General features: G+C 39.6%; 1 protein-coding gene across 1 annotated transcript; it reads right to left on the bottom strand.

The window, feature by feature from the left end:
* Positions 1-1735: 1735 nt before the first annotated feature.
* hdac11 (histone deacetylase 11) lies at positions 1736-19934 on the bottom strand. The gene is made up of 11 exons (XM_033966842.2): positions 19708-19934; positions 19269-19331; positions 19032-19180; positions 18153-18253; positions 17698-17814; positions 15535-15577; positions 14944-15020; positions 12108-12170; positions 5417-5513; positions 3331-3509; positions 1736-3107 (listed from the first exon to the last, which is right to left on the bottom strand). The coding sequence occupies exons 2-11, from the start codon at positions 19301-19303 to the stop codon at positions 2874-2876; spliced, it is 1095 nt and encodes a 364-aa protein (XP_033822733.1). The 5' UTR covers positions 19304-19331; positions 19708-19934; the 3' UTR covers positions 1736-2873.
* Positions 19935-24415: the final 4481 nt, after the last annotated feature.

The raw sequence follows: 24415 nt of genomic DNA, 5'->3' as shown, positions 1-24415 counted from the left end.
TCTCATAATATAAAAAGATAATTATGTATTTTTACACTTATCTGGTCCCAATCAGCCCAAATAACAAAGAGAAATGAATAAAGCCATGAAAAAACTCGGGTCTAAGGAGGAAAATTCACTAAGTGCAAATATGTTTAAAGCCAGAAACAATGAAATGATGAAGAAAAGCAGAAAAGTGAGTGCAACTTTAACCTTCATGACTCACCCAAAGATGCTAAATAGAAAACATGAAAAGTGGTTGTAATCGACTTGATCTTCAAATTATATCCATTTAAATATTTTTGTCACATGTGAAACAAGCAAACAAGCTAAAAAACTAACAAGCGCGTCAAGAACTTAAACCGCAATCAGATATTTATATTTCTAGTAATCAAATTCAAATATTTAGACGTGCACATTGATTCCCACATATCCATCAAAGACAATGTCAAAATGGTGTATACAGTATATTTATTTATATATTTGAACTTTCAGGGAGTCTGGCAGAGGGACTGTGGGACTCGGGTACATTTATTTTATTATTATGTTTCTTAATGTGCACCGTCCCACTCAAAACTAAACACAGAGGGTCAGTCGGGGCTGTTTCTAGATTGATTCATGTATAAAAGTGACTGAATGAGGCATAAATGAAGCTGCAAAGTGTTTCAGGACGGAGTTGGACTTTGAGAGAAGCACAGCCGCGAGTCGTGTGGATGTTTCAGAAGATCCAGGTCCTGCTGTGGCCCCTGGGAGCAGAGGAAACGTGCAGCCTGTGAGCTCTTTCTGAAAACCTCCACAGCGTTTTGGAGCATGTACCACCAGAGTGAGGTGTAAAAAAAACACACAAAAACACAGGACAATGTAAAGGTAAACTCAGATCTTTGGGTCACAAGAAGCTCCAGAAAACTCCAGTGAAGCTGTGAGAGAATTGTGTGTTGATGTTGTCCAACGTTAATTTACAATCTACTTTTATTAAATTGTGTGTAGTTGTGCCTCTCCTGGTTGCAAGTTGGCACATTGAACCAAACACATCCAGATGCAGCGCCCGGAGCCTGATTCAAACCATCTGCGTGATAGACCTGAAGAACTGCAGTTGTTTTGGCACAAAGCGCGAGAACGGTCCACGTCCAAATGGCTGACATAAAAACAGACAGACACGAGAAGGAGCCAATTCATGTGAAAAATGAAATGAAATTTGTCGTCAGCGAGTCTCAAAGTTTGGACTAAACCAGGACCAAGCCAGATCTAATCCATGTTGTGTATGTTTGCGCGTTAAAAATGATCAATAATCTGGTAGTTTCTGTCTTTTACTGACTCAAAGTGATGATGATGATGATTAAAAGTATTGAACGGGCACTTTAAAGGTAACCCATGTCACAGCTTTTGACTCTAACATGCTTTTTCCTCCCTTAATGCTACAGTTTACTTGATTCATACAGTTAAACCACAAACTTTAGAGGTAAAAGTACTCGATTACATTTAGATTTTGATTGATACTCCTACATTTCAGGGTTTTATCAGGTCCATTGTGCTTAGTTGAATACTAAAACACCAGACTGACAAGAAAATATGGGCCAGAGATGAAATGCTCAAGGACTTTCTGGATCTCAGTGCTCAACTTACTCATATTTACCCTCTGCGTAGCACCCCCTGCTGGTGAGGGTCCATTACTACTGCGTTAGAAAGTCAACAAGTCAAGAGAAATAAGACAATCTGACACATTCTTTAAACTCAGTAAGACACAGAGACGGTTATATAAGTGTAATGTCTTTTATTAATTATTACACACAGTTATGCACATTGAAAATAGTGTGATTGGCTTGTTTTCTTCCCCAAAATGAACCAGTTTGACGTCACAAGTCACCTCACAACACACACATCTACCCACAGACGACCGGGCACGAGTCAAAGCACTAACGTTAGAGTGTGTTACGTAAGTGGAAGGCTGCGGTGTTGTAGCCGCTGCATTAAATCGATGTGATCAATGAGTGCGGTAACCACAGCTGCATGTGCGCACATCATTAGAGCGCGCGCTGTGAGAGCACTACACTCCTGATCCATACACGACGCACACACATGAGACTGCATTGATCTGAGGCCACATGACGACAACGCGCAAACGTCTGAATCCTCACGTTTCATCTCGGAATAAACGCCGTGTAAACATGAACATTAGAAAAAGAACACGCAGGTTTATCTGGTAGAATAAAACTATTTAACCTGTTTTAAGTTTAAGTGCCAAGTGCTGATTAAGAATAAACAAAAATCAAACCGTTAACATTTGGATAATCATTCTCATGTATCAGTACAAACATTTCACACTTTTTATCTATGGCATGAGTAGGTTTAAGTATAAATTCATTTCCTGAGATTAAACAATACTCTGGTAAAGTGCCAACAGTTATTCCCTTTATTTCTTTCTCTCTAAAACAAGGAAAATGTCAAAGCTTGTCACGTCTGTCTGTTATTACATCATCATTTTGTGACGACGGGAGTGTTTTTTCCACAGCGGTTTTCTCATTTTTCATGTCATATTTTCTTTTCTATTTCATTCAACATCCGGTATTACACACTTAAAGTACATTTTACAGCGTTTTTGTCAAAATATGTCTTTTGTTGTATCTGAAAAGAAACCGTAAAACAGCAAAGTCCACCCGAAAAGTAAAGTGGCGTATCTCAGAATAAATATTAGTCGCCTGTAAACCCTGACACTACGTTTGGTTATGTCCTCACAGTTTAGTCTGAACGTGTTACATGTGAACTATATACAGTCCTGGAGTTTGAACAGTTATTTTTATTATGTTTGTTAATAAAAACGAATCTAAACTTTGCGACTGAATGAGGCCCGCTGATTTGCAAATCTCACCACTGCCGATAGAAATTAAAATCCCGAGTTAAATCGCCGTGAGTGCGGAGCCAGAGGATCCGGGGCCCGACGTCAGACTCGTCGCCGCGGAGGACAAGCCCTCCCTCTCTGGACCGATCAGACCCTGGTGATGCAGGTTGAGGATGGAGTCTGCGATGATGCGTGCCGTTTTCTTTTGATATCCTCCGGAGGTCACCATGAGGATGGGAATGCCCCGCCTCCTCGCAGCTCGAAACACCAACTCGTCTCTCTTCACGATCCCCTGCACAAAGTCAAACAAAGGATTTATCCGTTCTGCTTCTGTTCTTTATGCTTTTTTGAAACATTAGCATAAAAGAAACACAAACTTTATGAACATGTACTGTAATAATTAACATGGAAGTACCAAGAATCCACCTTTTCACTTCATCCTTTTGAAAAACACGGGCACTGGCTTAAATATTTGCCTTGTGTTTTTCAGATATGATGTTGAAAAGTCTCCGTACATGTGGTGAAATGGAGAGTCCTCCCAGAGGGTCTCCGTCCAGGATGTCCGTGCCCGCGTTGTAGACGATGACGTCGGGCCGGACCTCGTTCAGGGCTCCGTCACAGTGAAGCTCCACTTTCTGAAGATACTCGGAATCTTCAGTGCCCCAGTCCAGCTCCACCCTCCTCTTTATGGCTCCTGTTGAACGCCAACATGAACAACTTTATAATAACAATAATATTTAAAAACTGAGACGTGGGCATGTTATTTAAGCCACGTTGTTCAAAGATAAACACACATAATGTTGTTGTTTGTTCACTGTTAAAACCTTAGAGCGGGAGTGTCCAAACGTTTTTCCCCGAGGTGCCGCATACTGACGCATATTTGAAGCGGAGGGGCCAGAAACTAGTGTCGATACAGATTTGACAGAGACACTGTACCGTTATTTTTAGGTCTGTGTCAAAATGCAGTGTGACGATATTCAGGTTATAGACGTAGAATCTCTTCAATTTGTAGTAAAAAATACTTCCTGATCAATTGGGCCAGTTTAGGAGGAGGCATGAGGGCCGCATTTGGCCCCTGGGCCGTAGTTTGGACAGCCCTGCCTTTAGAGTTATTGTTTATATTTTGTTATGTGTGAGTTTCTGTGTGTTTCTCTTGTTTGTCTAATGTTGGATTTACACTGAGTGCGATGAAAGACTTGGTGAGGTGTGGGTTTGTGCAAAGAATCTGCAAGAAGTTGATTTTTCCCAGACACCACATCGATCTGGTGCAGTTTTCAGGTCATTCGACGTCTGTTATCGCACAAACTCATGTGAAACCTCGTTGATTCGGTGAAATACGCAGCACATTTGTCGTAGTCGGCGTAACATTCATTCTGCACATTACCCCCATGTAAGTACGTGCCCTGCAGTTTATGTAAATGTGGCGTAGGTCCAAGTCATTTTCAGTTACAGCTGCTCTCATTAAAAATTATATCACATAATAAAATGAACTGAGGAGGAGCTCTCGCTGTTGGACTCACTGTTTTCACTTTCCCTCATTGATCCCAGACAAAAAACTCACAGAAAACACAGAAAAGTAGTGTGAATATTCTGAAATACCATAATAAGTCCATTTGTAACACGTGTAAATTGTAAATGATAATGGTTATTATTATGGGGACCTTTTTGTTTAATGAATAAAACCAAAGAAAATGACAATGTGGATGAAGTGAATGTTTCAGAAGAAAGTCAGAGCTAAATGAAGCTGGTTAAGTGTTTATCTTTAACACAGCAGAGCGGCTGGTCTTACGGCGACACTATTCAATTAAGTAACAGCCTCACAGACAGATGTAGGACAGACCCACTTCATGAGAGGATGTGACATTTAGTCTACAGCTGGTTAATGTACATCTTGTCAAATAATCGTCAAATCTATCGACACTTCCATTTGTGTGAAAGCTGGTTTCAGCTCCACGAGCCTCAGTGGGGCATGAATCCTGCAGGATACAAACAGAGTGGTACTGAGCCAATTACAGCCTTTTGAATGACATGTGGAGGACAGACTGTCCCCAGTGCCCGAGCAGAACTTTAAATTCAACACACATATTATGCAAAATCAATACAAATAAACAACTGATGTTTGTTTACTTGTCACTTGCTGTTTTGACAGATAACCGATATCTGCTGATGTTTACATGAATATTTAAATCCACTGCAAACATCATGGACTTAAGTAAAGCTTTAATAATGAACTTTTCCCATTTCATAAACAATAATAACAAAAGGTATAGGCTATAATATAATGTGTTGTATTTTTAGTGGCAGAGTTGCAGCAGCAGTGAATCAGGTCTGTGGTTATGCACGTTTGTTCTGTTCGACTGAGTTGTTTATAGCAGTGGACGTCTGGGGCCCCGGGGCCACGTGTTGAGGGTAATAATCATTACTTCTGAATGTTATTGTGGAGAATAAAACCGTGTCTTTGAGATATTTTCATACTAACACCCCTGGTTCAGAGATTAATACTGTGGTTTACAATGAAAAGTAAAACAACGATCTACGTGTGTGACAGTTTATCACTAAATACAACCAAATCTTAGACAAAAAGTGCTTTATTTTTCTTACTTTTGGCGTATGCATCACGTGGATAGATGTGGCGGTTGTACATGTCCATGATGAACACGCGCTGATCATCCAGGAAGTCCCGCTCGTGTCCATTTCCCTAAAAGTACAAGAGTCAATGAGCAGAATGTGCATATTTGAGAGCTCCAGAATCATGCAGCAGATAAAAAATTTATTGATTTAAAAGGTCTTTTTTTATCACTTCATCATGTATTTCTCAGAGAGTTGACGTTAACGCCCTTCAGCTGCCAACATTAGAGCCGCTTTTAAAATGACAAACTTACTATAAAACACAATTATTTGATATCGCTGAGTCTAAATGAAGCAGTGGATGCTCTGAGAAGGCTGTGAGATCCTATAATAAATCAGCTGGTCGTCTCCTGCAGCTCCAGAGCAGGACTTGTATTAGTCTTATCCTCCGCTGCACACAGCTCCATGTTTCACGGCCATTTGTTACTGTCGGCCCAAAGCAGTCACTGGTGCTTTTCGTTTAAAACAAATATCTTCCCTTTGCAAGTTTGGACAGCTGTACTAAATATTACACAATAAATCAAAACTAAACCATGCATCGTCTAAATGACAGGAAGGTCACAAAGAAAAATGGCACAGCGTGTAAAAAGTGCAAATATAACAGACAATGCTGCAGTTAATGCTCTTAATCTGTCTCTGTGTCAATATTTATTTTTCTAGACGCTAAAAAATACCACACACACAGAAGGAGAAGCTTTTTGGACTGATGAGGAGGTGATTTTAAGATGTATGTGATTTATTTTTTAATTTATAATGTATGAACTACTAAACTATTATTTTATTTTTGTGCTAAATTTGTGTAGCTGTATGATAATCTGGATTATTAGATTACATAATATTATACATAAATATTACATCTTTGATAAATCTGTTGAATAATACAAATAAATAAAAATAATAATAATAATGATAAAAATAATAATAAAAAATAAAAATAATGATAATAATAATGATGATATTAATAAAAACAATAATGATAAACATAAAATAATAAAAACAATAATACAAAAAATAATGATAATAATAATGATGATGATAATGATAAAAATTATACAAAAATAAAATAAAATAAATAATAGTGATTAAAAAATAATAATAATAATTAAAGCCGCAAGCGGCGATGATGGCCCTCGCCCCCCGTGCGACCGCCCCCCGTGCGACCGCCCCCTGCGCGACCGCCCCCCATTGCGACCGCCCGATGCCAGCCACTGCCCCCACGCACCATTTTCCCCGCCCGGCCACCCCACGGCCGCAATCCGCCCCCCTTCACACAGTTTCTATATAAATATGTGTGACTAACACATTACAATGGCTGTGCAAGGCGTTGAACCGGCAACCGCGTACATAATACAGGTATGGTGTAATTGACTTTTTTGCCCCTTTTAATGCCCACAATTATCTCTCCAAGTTTCATGCCAATCGGACAAAGTTGAGTATTTTACCAATACTGTAGAGGGCGCTATAGTGTTCATTTAGATAACAATTAATAGTGCATTCTATTAATACCCTGATATCACATTTGTGATGAGAATTTCAGCTGTCTAGAACCACGTATGTGCGTGTAAGAAATTTTTTAATGTTTTTTTTTTTTGAGTATTCGCGCCCCTGGTGGCCAAACGTGGAAAATGACTCATGGCCATAATGTAATTTTTTGTTTCTTCTGATGCCACCGATTTATTCCCCGAATTTCAAAGGAATCCGATAATGTTGGCGATTCACCCCTATGGTAGGGGGCGCTATAGTGTTTATTTTGATTAAAATTAATATTGCATTCCATTCATGCCCCAATCTCGCATATGTGATGTGAATGTGAGCTCTGTAGGGCAATGCCTGTGGTCGTGAGAGGACATCGAAAAAACAGGAAACGAAGGCGTATTTCGGTGGCGGCGTACGGGCGAACCGTGTGGAATTTGGAGAAAACGTGGATAACTTCTGAAAACCCATGTGTCTGGATGTGGCATGTGAAATCTGAGCTCATTTGGACCAAAAACCTGAGACTAGTAGCGTTTTGAAAACACGCTGCGAATGAAGCGGCGAATTTTTGATCCAAAATGGCCGATTTCCTGTCTGTCATAGAGCAGTCCTTCAATTCATATTTATGCTTGTCCCCCCATTCTCTATCACTGTTCTGATTTTTGTATGTGTTTTCCAAAATAAACTAGACTCCTCTCCCATAGGGGTGAAATTTTAGGTGGCGCCGTCGAGTCAGGGGGCATGGGACATTTTGCCGACACCAATTTTATGAAATTTTTCGCAGAGCCGGTCGATTCTATACCCCCATGTGAGACTTTTCGTGAATGTTCAGGGGGTGAAAAATGCGATTGTTTTGGCGGAAAAACGAAGAACAATGTTAATATGCAGTGTGGTCCTGGGCTGTGTGGCCCTGACTCTATATGAGAGGGGTCTGTGGCTTTGCACCGGCAACCGTGTACATAATACAGGTATGGTGTAATGGACTTTTTTGACCCTTTTAATGCTCACAATTATCTCCCCAAGTTTCATGCCAATCGGACAAAGTTGTGTATTTTCCCAATACTGTAGGGGGCGCTATAGTGTTCATTTACATAACAATTAATAGTGCATTCTATTAATACCCTGATATCACATGTGTGATGAGAATTTAAGCTGTCTAGAACCATGTATGTGCGTGTAAGAAATTTTTTAATGATTTTTTTTTTAGTATTTGCGCCCCTGGTGGCCAACCGTGGAAAATGACTCATGGCCATAATGTAATTTTTTGTTTCTTCTGATGCCATTGATTTATTCCCCGAATTTCGTAGGAATCCGATAATGTTGGCGTTTCACCCCTATGGTAGGGGGCGCTATAGTGTTCATTTTTATTACAATTAATAATCCATTTTATTAATACCCTCATATCACACGTGTGATGTGAATTTGAGCTGTGTAGACCAATGCATGTGCGTGTCAGACATTTTTAAATGATTTTTTTTGGAGTCTTTGCGCCCCTGGTGGCCAAGTGTGAAAAATGACGTATGCCCGTAATATAATTTTTTGGTCCACGTCATGCCCCCAATTTATTCCCCAAATTTCGTAGGAATCCGATAATGTTTGCGTTTCACCCCTATGGTAGGGGGCGCTATAGTGTTCATTTTGATTAAAATTAATATTGCATTCCACTCATGCCACAATCTCGCATATGTGATGTGAATGTGAGCTCTGTAGGGCAATGCCTGTGGTCGTGAGAGGACATCGAAAAAACAGGAAACGAAGGCGTATTTCGGTGGCGGCGTACGGGCGAACCGTGTGGAATTTGGAGAAAACGTGGATAACTTTTGAAAACCCATGTGTCTGGATGCGGCATGTGAAATCTGAGCTCATTTGGACCAAAAACCTGAGACTAGTAGGGTTTTGAAAATACGCAACGAAAAATTTGGCGAATTTTCGATTCAATATAGCCGACTTCCTGTCTGTCATAGAGCAGTGCTTCAATTCATATTTATGCTTGTCCCCCCATTCTCTATCACTGTTCTGATTTTTGTGTGTGTTTTCCAAAATAAACCAGGCTCCTCTCCCATAGGGGTGAAATTTTAGGTGGCGCCGTCGAGTCAGGGGGCATGGGACATTTTGCCGACACCAATTTTATTAAATTTTTCGCAGAGCCGGACGATTCTATACCCCCATGTGAGACTTTTCGTGAATGTTCAAGGGGTGAAAAATGCGATTGTTTTGGCAGAAAAACGAAGAACAATGTTAATATGCAGTGTGGCCCTGAGCTGTGTGGCCCTGACTCTATATGAGAGGGGTCTGTGGCTTTGCACCGGCAACCACGTACATAATACAGGTATGGTGTAATTGACTTTTTTGACCCTTTTAATGCCCCCAATTATCTCCCCAAGTTTCATGCCAATCGGACAAAGTTGTGTATTTTACCAATACTGTAGGGGGCGCTATAGTGTTCATTTACATAACAATTAATAGTGCATTCTATTAATACCCTGATATCACATGTGTGATGAGAATTTCAGCTGTCTAGAACCATGTATGTGCGTGTAAGAAATTTTTTAAGGATTTTTTTTTAGTATTTGCGCCCCTGGTGGCCAACCGTGGAAAATGACTCATGGCCATAATGTAATTTTTTGTTTCTTCTGATGCCATTGATTTATTCCCCGAATTTCGTAGGAATCCGATAATGTTGGCGTTTCACCCCTATGGTAGGGGGCGCTATAGTGTTCATTTTTATTACAATTAATAATCCATTTTATTAATATCCTCACATCACACGTGTGATGTGAATTTGAGCTGTGTAGACCAATGCATGTGCGTGTCAGAAATTTTTTTATGATTTTTTTTTTTAGTATTTGCGCCCCTGGTGGCCAACCGTGGAAAATGAGTCATGGCCATAATGTAATTTTTTGTTTCTTGTGATGCCACTGATTTATTCCCCGAATTTCGTAGGAATCCGATAATGTTGGCGTTTCACCCCTATGGTAGGGGGCGCTATAGTGTTCATTTTTATTACAATTAATAATCCATTTTATTAATACCCTCATATCACACGTGTAATGTGAATTTGAGCTGTGTAGACCAATGCATGTGCGTGTCAGGCATTTTTAAATGATTTTTTTTGGAGTCTTTGCGCCCCTGGTGGCCAAGTGTGAAAAATAACCTATGCCCGTAATATTATTTTTTGGTCCTCGTCATGCCTCCAATTTATTTCCCGAATTTCGTAGGAATCCGATAATGTTTGCGTTTCACCCCTATGGTAGGGGGCGCTATAGTGTTCATTTTGATTAAAATTAATATTGCATTCCGCTCATGCCACAATCTCGCATATGTGATGTGAATGTGAGCTCTGTAGGGCAATGCCTGTGGTCGTGAGAGGACATCGAAAAAACAGGAAACGAAGGCATATTTCGGTGGCGGCGTACGGGCGAACCGTGTGGAATTTGGAGAAAACGTGGATAACTTTTGAAAACCCATGTGTGTGGATGTGGCATGTGAAATCTGAGCTCATTTGGACCAAAAACCTGAGACTAGTAGCGTTTTGAAAACACGCTGCGAAAAATTTGGCGAATTTTCGATTCAATATAGCCGACTTCCTGTCCGTCCTAGGGCCACACTATGATTGGCTTTTTTGCTTGTCTGCATGAGCTCTATCACTGGTGTGAATTTCGTCAAGCTAGGGCGAAAAATGCGTGTCGGCTCCCAATTCATTTTAAAATTTTGAATTTTCTAGGTGGCGCTGTCGAGCCAGTGTGCGTGGGTCATTTTCGTGATGCATATTTTCTTGAATTTTTTGCCAAGCCGGTCGATTTGATACCCCCATGTGAGACTTTTCGTTGACGTTCAGGGGGTGAAAATTGCGATCCCAGGGGGGGAAAAAAAATAATAATAATAAGAAGAAGAAACCCAGGAAGAACAATGCCCCTCGCCATCACTTCGTGAGTGGCGAGGGCCAAAAATAAAATAATTAAAACAATAACAATAATAATACAAAAAATAATGAAAATAATAATAAGGATGATGATAATGATAAAAATTATACAAAAATAAAATAAATAATAGTGATAAAATAATAATAAAAATAAAATAATAATAACAATAATAATAAAAAATAATGATACTAATAATAATAATTTAAAAAATAATAAAAACTAAAATTCCATCCATCCATTTTCTTCCGCTTTATCCGGGGCTGGGTCGCAGAGGCAGCAGAAACAATAACTAATAATAAAAAAATAAAATAAATAATAATAATAATAATGTTGTTTTCTTAAAAGTTAATTTTAACAAAACTGCTGAATCCGCTGAGCTCCACCTGAAATGGAGTGAATAAAACATTGCAGTTTCATCCACACTCTCCCTGTGGAGGTAAGTGCTCTTTAGGCATCATGTTTCAGAGCTGTGATTAGAATTTTACTGCAGACCCCAATAGTTGAGCCAGCTAATGATGTGCTGAGAGGGGCACTTAAGGCCCCGCGCCCAGGTTCTCATGCTGATTTGCCTTTTTAAACAGCCTCATGAATTATTTACTCTGCATGTGCATCAATCGCCTGCTTGTGTCAATAGGTGGAGGTGCATCATTACCAACATGAAAAAGCTGTATTGCCAGACTGCGGAGCCTTGAGACTGTATCAATGTTAACACAGTCCTCGGGCTAATTGGTCCGGGAGAAATCGTTACGTTGGCTATACATAAAGACAAAAGTGTGAGAAAGCAGTTTGAGAAAGTGGTGAGTCATTAGTCTGTGGAGCTGAGGTGAGCTCGGTCCATTCTGTGACCTGATTACACAAGTACGAGGCCAATTGTACTGTAGAATATCAATTTATCAAGTTTAAATACTATTGCACAAGCTGTATTTTTAGCCTTATGTACGATGACACACAAATATTTACATTTCTCTATAGTAAACGTTGTATTTCTTTGTATTTCTTGGTAGTTAGTTTGATACGATCGTATTCAAACTAAGTCCTGACTGGTCCATTAAAGCGCTGTGCTAGTACAGTCCCTATATCCCCGGTGTTAGACCAATATATTCCAGAGCGGACAGGCCCTCTGCTGCGAACAGTGGAGATGTTTCAGATACATTCCAGTGAATACAACAATAAAGGCCAATTTAGTCCGCAGGGAGCCACATTGATCAGTGCAGTGAAAGGGGTTTATCTTTTCATCATTGTCGGTCCAAGCAATAGTATCGGGTCACCTGATGAGCGTCCAGATCGATGATGGTGGCCGTGGAGATGCCTTCAACTCTCTCAAACAGAAACTACGGGATGAAAGAGAACACGGCTTTAACACGATCGCTATTCAATCAATCAATCAATCAAACTTCAATCAACAACCAAAGCTGCCCAAAGTGCTGTACAACATTAAAAACAAGATTAAAAACAATAAACATCATACAAATCAACAGAGCATTGCACCAGTAAAATAAAGAAAGTGTCACAAAGTGTTAAAAGCCGTTCTAAATAAATAAGTTTTAAGTTTGGCTTTAAACAGACGCAGGTCAGAGATGGAACGCAATTCTATAGACAACGACACTGCAAAAGAACGATCGCCCCAGTGTTTGCACCGGGACAGGGGGACCTCCAGCAGATGTTGCCCAGCAGATCGTAAAGCTCTGCTGGGTCGGTGAGGGGTCAAAATGTCACACAGGTAAGAAGGTGCAAGGCCATTGAGTGCATTAAAAACAAACATCACAGTTTTAAAATGGATTCTGAACTGGACAGGGCCGGTGCAAAGACAGGACAGGACAGGACAGGGGTGATGTGGTCATGTGACTGTTAGTGAGCAGGCGAGATGCCGGCGGTGAAGACCAGCTTGGTTAATCCCCACGTAGAGAGCGTTACAATGGTCTATGCGGGAACTAATAATAATAATACATTTTATTTATAACGCACTTTACATTTGACACCAAATCCCAAAGTGCTACAGTGCAAAAAGACTTTAAAAACAGAAGACAATTCAAAATCAATATAAAAAGACCAGATATAAGACAACAGCTGGTATTTAGCTGTAGGCCAGGGTAAAACGGTGAGTCTTTAGTCCTAACAAAGGCGTGGATGCTTTCTCCAAGTCACCACGGCTCATTCAGACTTTGAGGAAAAAACTTTTAACAAACCATTTTGGAATCAGTTGTGGAATATTTATACGGCAGATGCATGATTAAACACCTGAGTGAGCCAATTTAATTAGGTCTGCAAGAATAGCATCTGTATTTCAAAGTTTCAAGCAAAAACGACATCAACCATCTGCACGACGTGTAAAAAAAACACAGCGAAAAAGTGGGGATGATGTAAACAGCCACCTCATCCTCTCGTTTCCCAGCAACCAGTGAGAGAAGGAGCAGTAAAACCAGCGGCACACAGACTCCTGATGAGGCACATTCACACAAACACGCTCACACACGGGGAAAGAAGAGCAGGTACGAGCGCAGAGGAAAGTCGTGTTAGCGTTATGATGTATTCTATGTGTTTGCTCTGGTTTAATTAGTCAAAAAAGTACAGTCGTCCCTCAATATATCGCGGTTCATCTTTCACGGTCTCGCTGTTTCTCTGATTTTTTTTAATGCAATTTTTCATCCTTTTTTACATGTGAACGTGCATTGTGTTCTGCGTCCTGATTGGCTGTTGGACTGTAGACCATTGTGTTGTGCGTCCTGATTGGCTGGATCTGAAGGGACTGCAGACCAAATTTATGTAACCTTTGATTTATTTGACGTATATTATTTTACGTATTAACATTTATTTGGGTCATTAGTGTTTTGTTTATCACTTTGTACTTATTTTATTATCAGTGAATATTATTTATCATATTATTGTCACAGTTCTGCCCGTCCAGTTTTGTTTCCCAGCCGGGTCCAGTCCTGAAGTTCATTGCTAATCGGGGGGGTGGTCTTTATGCTCTGCCTGTGTTCAGTTTGGGTTTCTGGATTGTTTGTTAATTTGTTCATTTCTTTTGTTCAGTTATAAGACACGCAGGCTCTTTATTTTCCAATGAACTTTATGTATTCACCGGGACAAGGAGTTTGTCTGCGTTTTCTTGTGTTGAACGTGAGTCCACTTTTTCAAACTGCGTGACAATTATGTCGGATACATTATTTACTTTCTTCATAATAATATTGGTTCGTACTTTTACTCTCTGGCTTTTAACTCTGCGTGAGTCGTGTGGTCCTCTGTCGTCTTTTATTGATTTGTTCCTATTGATTTTATTTGATTTTATTGTTTTATTGGTAATTGTTTTATTGCTTTTATATACATATTTATTATTTTAATTTTGCTATTTGAGTCTAGTTTAAATGTTGATTTACTTAACTAGTTGTTTTTATTTATAATGTATTTGTGCACTACTTTGGAAACTGCATTTGTTTGTGAAATGTGCTGTAGAAATAAAGTGGATTGGATTATTGTTGCAGTACAACGCATTTGAGGAGCGCACCGATAAAAACGTAACAAGAGTGAACGCACACGACGAGCTGTAACTGTCCTGCTGTCGGTCGATTTAAGCAAAGAAGAAGCAAGAAAATACATCAAATTAAATCTAAATGTGACCGACGAACCACAACCTCAAGAGACTGAACAGAACAAAATATTAGAGTCAAATTTACATAAACGTTGGATCTCAGTGTGACTCTGAAGTGCTGTACGTTTGCAATTTGTTTTCTCCCCGACAAAACCCACAATGTCGATGAAACGTTCTGCACCGACAAAGACGACAACGAAGGTTTGAACTTTGAGAGAGTTTAAACGAGAGAGAAATGTGAGAAAATGTTAACGCCTGTGTGAGAAAAGTGTATAAAGTGTGTGGTGAGGGGTTTTACAGACAAAAAACATAGAGAATAATTGGAAAAAATAAGGCTGACGACTGCGGATTTCGTCTTTTGTGGGTTATTTTTTAGATAAATGAGGGACCACTGTAGTTTTTTGTTATTGTTATTATAGTTAAGCGTCACCATTTTTCCATCAGATTATTCCTGACTTTCTAAAAAACAAAATGGCCATAATAGTGACTTTGCTTTTTATTGAGAGCGTCGTTTTTACCTTTATGGCCAGAGTGATGTCAGCGTAGGCACAGAAACCCCCTCCTCGATCTCCAGAGCAATGATGGAACCCCCCTCCTTCAAAAAAACACACATACGGTACACACAACAGGTCAGATCATCGCACAAACACACTCATAAACTATCGCAATCCTCTTTTCAGTGGGATTTCAGTTTATAACTCACTGAAAATTCACAAAAAATGCATATGTTCTATTACGGTTCACTATAATAAACGTATATTTCAGTTACATTCCGCTTTTTTGCTGCATTTATAACTTATGTGATGGGATTTTATTTATTTTCTGTTATAAAATACAATAAAATGTAGTAAAAATGAAGGGGGAGTAAAGGTTATAATAATGATGTGCACCATTAGCGATAAAAATAAGTTTTTCATTATTTTTCTCCTTGTTTAAATCTTTATTTCACCTTTATGTCAAGTGGTTCATCCGTATAACCTTGTACACCTTAAAACCTAAATCTTTATTATCAGTGTTACACGTTTATCACCCGTATTTCCCCTTTATTGTGTTTTATATTAGCGCACACGGGGCCAAACGGACAAAAACGTTAAGTGTCTAAAACATACCCACGTTTATGGCCCATCCTCGTTCAACAGCCAGTTTTCCCGCCTGCAAAACAACAATCAAAACTTAAAATGTACAAATATATCCTGCGATCCACGTGGGCTTAAAGATGTTTGTGATTATCATAATGCAAATACCTGCGTTGTGTTTGTGCCTTAAACTCGTCTCATGTCCCACATCTACTATATTTTACACTTTGAGGCGGCGCGGGAGTCTAAAGTGGTTTATAGTGCACTGATAAACACTGTAGGGCGAAGCTCATCAGAATATATTATTTTGATATATTTAGAAGTTTACTATGGTCGAGTGAATATATTATCATAACATTATAGTATTAATATTCAACATAAAGGACGTAACCCAGAGCAGACGTGTGAAATGTTAATGCAAACAACAACACAAGCACACAACACTGTTAAGATTCTGCGCTATATTTATCCAAGACAACTTCTAATAATGAGAATGACAGAGTGATTCCTCGTCTTACCTTAGGAGCTGTGTACAGACACTTTAACGTCTTATTCATGCAGTTCATAGAGACATGAAACATGTTCTGTCTTTTTGTAGAATAGGTTCATTAGTCTAATCCTGCTGTGCATGTCTCTGCATATAAAGCTGCTTCTTTTACTGGTCTCCCTTATCTCCTCTAAAAGGCACTGGAGGTTTAATACACTTCACAGAAAAAAACAAAACTGTTTTCTGTGGAATTGATGAGCACACGTAATCAAAGAGACCATTAGGGCTGCGCTGTGTGAGATATTCAAGGTTACCAGACAATCCCTGAAAAGTGACAGCTGCTTCTTTCATGACGGGTCACGATTGGCTCAGTGTGATGTTGTGTCGCCCGAGGAGCAAACACGAGGTGGAGACTGTAAATATCAACACGCCGCACTGACAAATGACTAATAACAGACATTAACACACACACAGACACAATACGTCCACGACTTCATCACTCTGCTTTGGACAAAAACCAGAGGTAAACAACATCAAGTATGTTTAAAATATGATAAATATTCACAGCAAACAACTATAAATATTTCTTTTGTATAATGTTGGTCCATTATTGTGTGCGAGTGCTTTACAGATCTCTTTAGCACTCACTCTGGGTACTCTCTGGGGTGGTCGCCGGGGCCGTAACACCAGATTTCAAACCCTTTTTATTTTGATTAGTGGGAGCATTATCCACTGTGATGTGTCAGTGTTTACAGCTCCCGCCGTGTCTTTGGCCTCGAGCAAAGATGAGGCAACAGACGAAATTACAATGAAATATTAAAAAAACAATGATTAACACAGTAGATTTGTTTTTGGTTTTTTTATAAAGTGATGTGTGTTAGATGCACTGATGCATCGTGAGGCACAAAAAACTATGTACTAAAGTCATTTATTTGTCCCATTGTCCTAAACAATTAAAATATTAGAAAAAAGACATTAAAAGACATTACATCTGTATAAAAAACATCATAAAAAGGTGACTTTTAGATGATTGAATCACTTAATACTGTGTAACAGAAATCCATATAAGAGTCAAAAGGTTAAACAAGCGTTTGTGTTTGTCGTGTTTGACTTATTAGCACTAAATGTCACGATGGAGACGGACTTTTAATCCACTGTTTTTGACGTAGCAATTTTTCATAGACGATAAATTAACAAAGAAAATATAAAGTTTGTGGACTTTTAAATGTTAAATATTTGCCTTTAGACGCATAAAGTCACGACTGGGTAAAGGCCTGCTTTACTTTAGGCATTATAGAGTTTTTTTTTTATACATTTGGACATATCATTGGTATTTCATGTTTTGCAGATCAGAATAATGTTTGGAAAATGTCTGACCTAATTTCAGTCGTCTGGTCAGTCAGAAAAACAAGTGTCTTCAGTATTTTACAGTGACATGTCGTCTCCCTGAGTTCAGGTGTGACTGACAGATGGATCAGCCAATCAAGGACTTGGTCTGTGTATATCCTCTGTTTTACCCAGAAATAAATAAACCCGATTGGACTCATTTCCACTGTGTGTATCTGTGATCTTGTCATTTGAGATATTTGAGTAAAAAAGTAAATATCTACGTCGCCGTCTCTGCTCTGACCAGATCTGTGCTGCGTCACCTGGTTTATTCTATTAATCCAGATTTATAAGATACATTTATATTTCTATACAATACTCACCATGATAGTCCCTCCTGTCTGTGTCCGCAGAGGCTTCAACACCTTACGCTGAACCAGGAAATTAGGTAGAAATATAAGTGGAGGGATTTCTGTGATTGTTGCTACCACAAGAGACCACTGAAACAGACACAGTAAAGAAACAGTAAAGAAACAGTAAACATACAGTAAACACACACAGTAAATATACAATAAACACACAGTAAACATACAGTAAATATACAGTAAATATACAGTATATATGTATGTATGTATGTACCACAGGACTGAGGAGAACTTTATTTCATATCACATAGAATTTGGGTTGAAGGATCTACAAAAAACTGAACAAAACAACAGTGGAAGGAAACAAACATGTCTCTAATCTGCAGGAGAGATTAGACAGGAGACGTTTACTCTGTCCATCTAAAGTATCGTGTCTGATCACGGTGTAATTACTGCGTGTGTGTCAGACGTACTTTGAGTCTGTTGAGGTAGCGTTTGGTGTGCGTCACCAGCAGGTCCTGCTCAGAGGCTTCACGAGCTTCCACAATGTTCTCATCAGTGATGAACTGTTCCTCTAAAAACAGAAACTAAAGTCTTATATTGAACTAGAAATAAATATGTCACCCTGTGCGGCCTGTGGTATGTTTTAAAATAAATTAGACATCATCTGTGTACGGAAGATAAACAGGCAGAAGAATAAAGCATCTGATCTGCACAATCATCCATTTCCTCCAGTGAAGAACAGCTCAGTCAGCACTAGATTATATTAAATATTTATTTAATGTAAGCTTCAAATAACATTCACAAATCATTATACTTTTCAAAAGGAAACAGTTTTCAGACTGAGACGTGACAGTGGAGCCGTGTAGAGCTCAGCCTCTCTCCGTGTTTCTCATGTTTATGTGTCTTCTCTAAACCTAAATCATACATTTATTCATCAGTGTGAACACAGTACTGTACAAAAATCATGCAGTGCATTTACTGATGGAAATATGTCCAAACCCACCAGTGTGAAAGTGATTATCACAAAGAAGCTAAAGGTTTTACTCCTCTTCATGTTTTTTCATAAATAATTACATATAATTATAAACCAAACACTGACGGTTTTATATTTTATCCAGGACAACTCTTAAAATCATCACCACATGAGTCTGGTGTGTAAAGTCGTTCACACCAGACTCATGTGGTGCTATGTGTCAGAAGTGCAGGTCCATATCTCAGGACAGTGTTTGTTCTGGAGTCAGTGCAGCCTGTAGACTCAGCCACATAAAGTCTGTTTTCAAATATATCAAATATTACTCAGAGCATTTATCTTCTACTCCACACAAAAACTAGTCTTCAGATCGATTTACCTTTTAAAAAGTGAATAACTTTGCCCCATTTTCCAGCGTCAAAAGGGTGCAGCTTCTCCAGACCCATGAATGTGATGTTGTAGTCTGAGTGATACACAATGGGGAGACTTGTTTTTGGAGTAGATCCATACAACTCAGTGTGGTGTGGGCTACAAGCACAACGACAAAGAGTGTTCAGTGCAAAACAACAGTAGTGCATCACAGCTAGACATTTGTTTGGCATTTGGTTTCACTTACCCTCCTTCTCCTTCATTATCTTTCTTGCAAGACATGTTTTTCAGGCATTGCTACTTACAGCACCTTTAAAACACAAATAACCAGTGTTTCATTATTCCACTTATTATGAAACACAATCAAATATATTAATACACAGTAGGATATATTTTCTACACACGGGCAAAAACAGAAACCTGCCATTATTCCCCTGCACAGAGCCTTAAACCTCTGCACAGGCCACAGGATCAGCGCATAAACAGGGTCCCTCAGGCGCATGCGCACTCACAGCAGCGGAGGTTTGGTTCACGCGCAGGACATTTTGAGCAAATCAAAACACGCAGTGATGAGTTTACTTCACCGAACACACCACAGCAACGCGAGGTTCCACAAAATACAAGACTAGAGCAGACAGAAGAGTGTGCAGAGACAGAGGCTCAGCTGAAGGACGCGGCGCACTCACCTGCTGCGGTTGTGACGCACGTCAGTGACTCTGGCTCTGGACTCAGTGGGACAGTGTCAGTCTGTGTGTCTCTGTCTCTGTCTCTGTGTCTGGGACCTATCGTCGTCTCCAGGGTCAGATATTCTGTTGACTCGGTGTTTTATGTCGTATCTTTCTCCTTTAGCTCCACAGACTGGACCAGCGCAGCTTCTCTTTTTCTTGGCGCTACGTAAAATGCGTAAGTTTCCAGGAGCGTGCGCCGTGACGCGCCTGTGACGCAGACACATGTTTGACTAAAGCTCCTGGTTAAGGTCTGTTCTGCTCCAGGTAAAAGGAGAAGTGTCATTATGAGAGAAAGTAAAATAACAAAGAGGATTTAGACTCAGAGACGTCACAGCTCGAGGACGCACGAGTCAAATCCCCGGATGTTTGATGTTTCTTTACTGAGACACAACAGAAATGTTTCTTATTCATAATCCAAAATAAAACCTCAACACCACCACATTTATCCATTTAAGGCCTGAGCCATCAAATATTCACCAGAAAAATCAGATTTAAAAAAAATCTTTATTTATTTTGACCTTTTAACAGAATGTGAAAAAACAACAAAAATCATTGCAGAGGCCTGTGTGTGTGTTTTTGTTTAATGTTTGATAAAGAGGCTTTTATGAAATTCAGGAACAGCTGCCTTTCTCAGAATGTTTTCTTAAAATAAATAAATAAATAAATCAAAGGTAGAACCTGACATTTAGATTTGGACCAGTTTAGGGCTGTCCAGACTCTGTCTGGACCAGGTCTGGGTTTGGGTTTGGACTAAAGATGGACTGATATAGTTTTTTTTTTTTATGCCAATGCTGATTGTGTATCACCCAGAGCAGCCAATGGCCAATAAACTGCCAGTATTTCTGGACCGATATGAATTATGTCATTTATATTATTTAAATTTACAACAAACTCACCACAGCCTTTTTACCTTAGACCACATGTGTCAAAGTCAAGGCCCGCGGGCCAAATGCGGCCCTCCACATCATTTAATGTGGCCCTCGATAGGTTAAATTAAAAGGTAAGGTGGTCTTAAAATCTCAATTTATCAAGAGATACACAGTTACACAGCCATATTTTTACATCTAGGCAAATGCATATGCAATATTTGTAACTTGAATAAGTAATAAATACAGAAACAGTTAATTACCAAGTTGAAAAATGAGTTAGATTTATTTTACATCTGGCCCTTTGACAGCAGACATTTTGCTGATGTGGCCCTCGGTGAGAATATGTTTGACACCCCTGCCTTAGACCTTTAAGAGCTGTGTGGTCACGTTTGTACAATTAGCTCTTCATGTTAAAGTTTTCAAATAAACATTTGTGTAATAATAATAATAAACCTGTTCAAACCAAGACAACCCCAAACCCAGACAGCACCAGCCTAAACCCAGTCCAGACCAGTCTGAAACAGTCTGGACCAGTGTGAACAGACCTGCACTCTCTGGACTCACCGGTCTGGACCGATCAGGACCCGTCCAAACCACAGACTAAACGTAACCTCTACAGTCTGTGGTCCAAACCTGCTCTGGACCAGTCAAACCAAAACCCAGACAGAACTGGTCTAAATCCAAAAGTTCGACCTGGTGACACAAAGAAACAAGAAACAGTTCAGAGAAAAGCGGCTGTTTCAGAGGTGAAAAGTTTGTTTTTGAATTTCATGAAAGGCGTTGAATTAAATATAATACAAACAAAAAACACTTGTGCAAATGATTTTTGTTTTTACATTCTGTTATAAACAAATCATAATTTTCTGATGAATATTTCTCATCTCAGGCTTCATGGACAAAAGGACACACTTCTCCTTATCCTCTTTCTGGAGGCCAGCAGTGGTTTGTCATTTTGTATTTTGTGACAAGTGATTGTGGTGTAAAGATTATGCTTCAGTCAGAAGACAAGAATCAAACTGTCTACTGCAGATTTGAGTAAAGTTTTTATGACATTAAGATGCTATAGGCGTCTCAGAACAGTATCAGACATAATATGTTTGGTCTTGTGGGGCGAGGATTCTGCTGTTCACTTTGAAAGTGCCAAAACTGTAGGCTATTTATAGCCTCTCAATTGCTATTCATTGTGATGCCTTGTCAGAACTCCTGGGGCTTGTGAATTGTATCCAGCCTGTTTCTGTGGCCACTGCCCCTCACGGCCCCTGGGTCCTGCCAAGAGGAGCAGAGCTGGACCCACCACACGGACATTACGGCGCTGACACTCTGCCACGTCTGACAGCGGCTCACACAGCAGCAGACGCACTCAGGGACACGCTGGTCCAACTGAAAGAGACAGTGTGTGTTTGAGGGGCAGTTTGTGCACTTAAGAGCAGGAAACTGTGGAGTGACTTATTGATGCCTGGTTTAAGATGCGCCTAAGTGAATATGAAGCAATGCAGATTAAATAAAAGGAGCAGGGTTTCGGTAGGCCTGCATGTGGGCCATTTCTGCTCATGTTAATCATGTTTTATTCAGTGTTACAAACTGTTCCTGGACCAACCACTTTATGGAAATTATATAACACCAGAATTTGGAACTTTTGCTCATCCTTTGAGCTTTGGTGAAAGGCAACACTTTATTACTGGAAGGAAGAAAACAGATGGCACAAACTAATCAAATCTGTAGAATTTCATATTTCAACTTTCCATTTTAACTAATAACAACATAACGGACACGCAGCCCCATTTGAAAACTCTGGGTGGTCAAAATATTATGCTGGATTTGATCATTATGAAACCATACCCAACTGACACATCCGGGTTTAATGGATGTGAATAATGAATCCCATCTCAGTTTAACCCTGGGCCAAGTCTAGTCATATTTCCAGAAGGTGCCCAATCATTTTAATCAGCTCATCGTGGTTAATGGCTACATTCAACATGAACAATTATCCGAAGAAGAAGACACATGTCCGACATCACGGCTGGAGGCAGAACCAGCCGCAGATATGAACGACTCTCATATTTAACCAGATTCACAATTAACCAGAGCTGCACTTTGTCATTGTTTTAGGCATTTTTGTAGATTATGGCAAATTGAAGTGAAGCTAATGCACTTCTGGGCTTTTGTTACTCTCTAACAAATCATTTCCTTTGCTTCGTTTGGTTTATAGTTATTTCACAGTTTATTGCAGGCCTCCAGCCGAGTGGTAAAGTTGGAGTAGTGGACCTAAAATGTCTGCCTTGGTGTTTTTAGTTCAAATCCCACTTCTGACAACTTGGTGAATGCATTTTACCCAGTCTCGCTCCAATTCAGCTGTGTTTTTCTATAATAAGCAGAGATTACAACAGGTCTGTGACTAGTTTTTTATGTTAAAACGTGAGTGTGAGCACAATATTCCAAGGCCATATTGTCTTATTGTGTGGATGTTTAATGCACTGTCTCTCAGGACAGTCCACAATGAGAATCAATGGCAGCAGTCATAATGAAGTAGGCTGGTGCTTTTGGGCTGAGCCGCCGGTGTTGTTCACAATAATCCATAATGTGCTCTGCGCTATGCTAACGGGCCTGTTCCATCCATCAGTCAGTGAGCGGTGAGCTCAGGACGTGCTCGTGTGATTGATGTGTTTATGTTGGGAGCCCGCAGTGTGACAGATGAGGAGCTGTGTGTGTGGAACAGAGTCACTCTCCACATGCTCCAGACTGAAACACGCTGAACGAGCTGTTTACAGACACATCCAGGGCTTGTGTTTGTTTACACTCAAATCATCTCTCAGGATACATTTGTGTTTGCTGTAAAACGTGTGTTAGAGTTTGAAAAACATAAACAATGGTCCTTTATCAGAAATATTAAAAGTTGAAGTACAAAAAACAAAACATGTGATGAAAAAAGGACATTTCTCCATGAGACCTGAGTGAGACCAACACGTGGAGCTGATCCTAATGAACAGAATGTCGTGTTTCCTGCTCTCATTAGCTGAAAATCATCTGTATTCTGGGCTTTCATTTGGTCTGTCCTCGTCCAAACACATGAGACAGCCTGAGTGTGGGTCTTTGGAGGGCGCTATAATCATGTATGTGACCCTGGACCTGCAGCGGAGGAGGAAGGGATCTTTGTTTTAATTCACTTATCCACGAAGCTGCAAATACCAATAAAGCGTATGTTGCTCTAATCATTTAATTATACTATTTGGGATCATTTTGGTACAAACTGGACTTAAATAAGAACTTAGAATGACTTTTGTACAGGACAGTTATGGGGTAAAGCCTGTCAGTTTGCATCATTTCTGTAGATGTGACTTCACTGTTTGCTGTATGTGGTGGCGGAGAAAACAATAAATAAGCAGAACTAAAATAAAGCAGTTGTAAGCCTCATTTTAGGTGGTTCACTTCCACTGATTTGTATATCTGATATTGTATATATGTAATTTGTATATACATAATGTGCATTTTGTGAAGTTGTAAAACATCGCACCACAATTTCAATGTGTCTCCAGAAATACAAGTGAACAATGATAATAAAGCAGCCACTTCTATTTGGACCCAAAACCAGTCGACTCTGCAGCATGAATTCATAATCACACTTCATCACAGGACAGAGAGGGACACTGTGGCTGCTGCTCTGTATGATAATACGTCTGAACTGGGTCCAGAGCCTCTAAAATCACACGACTCAAACATGTTTTCATCAAGGCACAAATCCCTTGTCTCTTTTCTCTGATACAGAAACTGCAGGATATAAAGTTTCAGGAGAATGTCAC

This window comes from Periophthalmus magnuspinnatus, chromosome 5, assembly GCF_009829125.3.
Source record: "Periophthalmus magnuspinnatus isolate fPerMag1 chromosome 5, fPerMag1.2.pri, whole genome shotgun sequence".
In the NCBI taxonomy this organism is placed as follows: Eukaryota; Metazoa; Chordata; class Actinopteri; order Gobiiformes; family Gobiidae; genus Periophthalmus; species Periophthalmus magnuspinnatus.
This window is presented reverse-complemented; position numbering and strand designations above follow the sequence as displayed.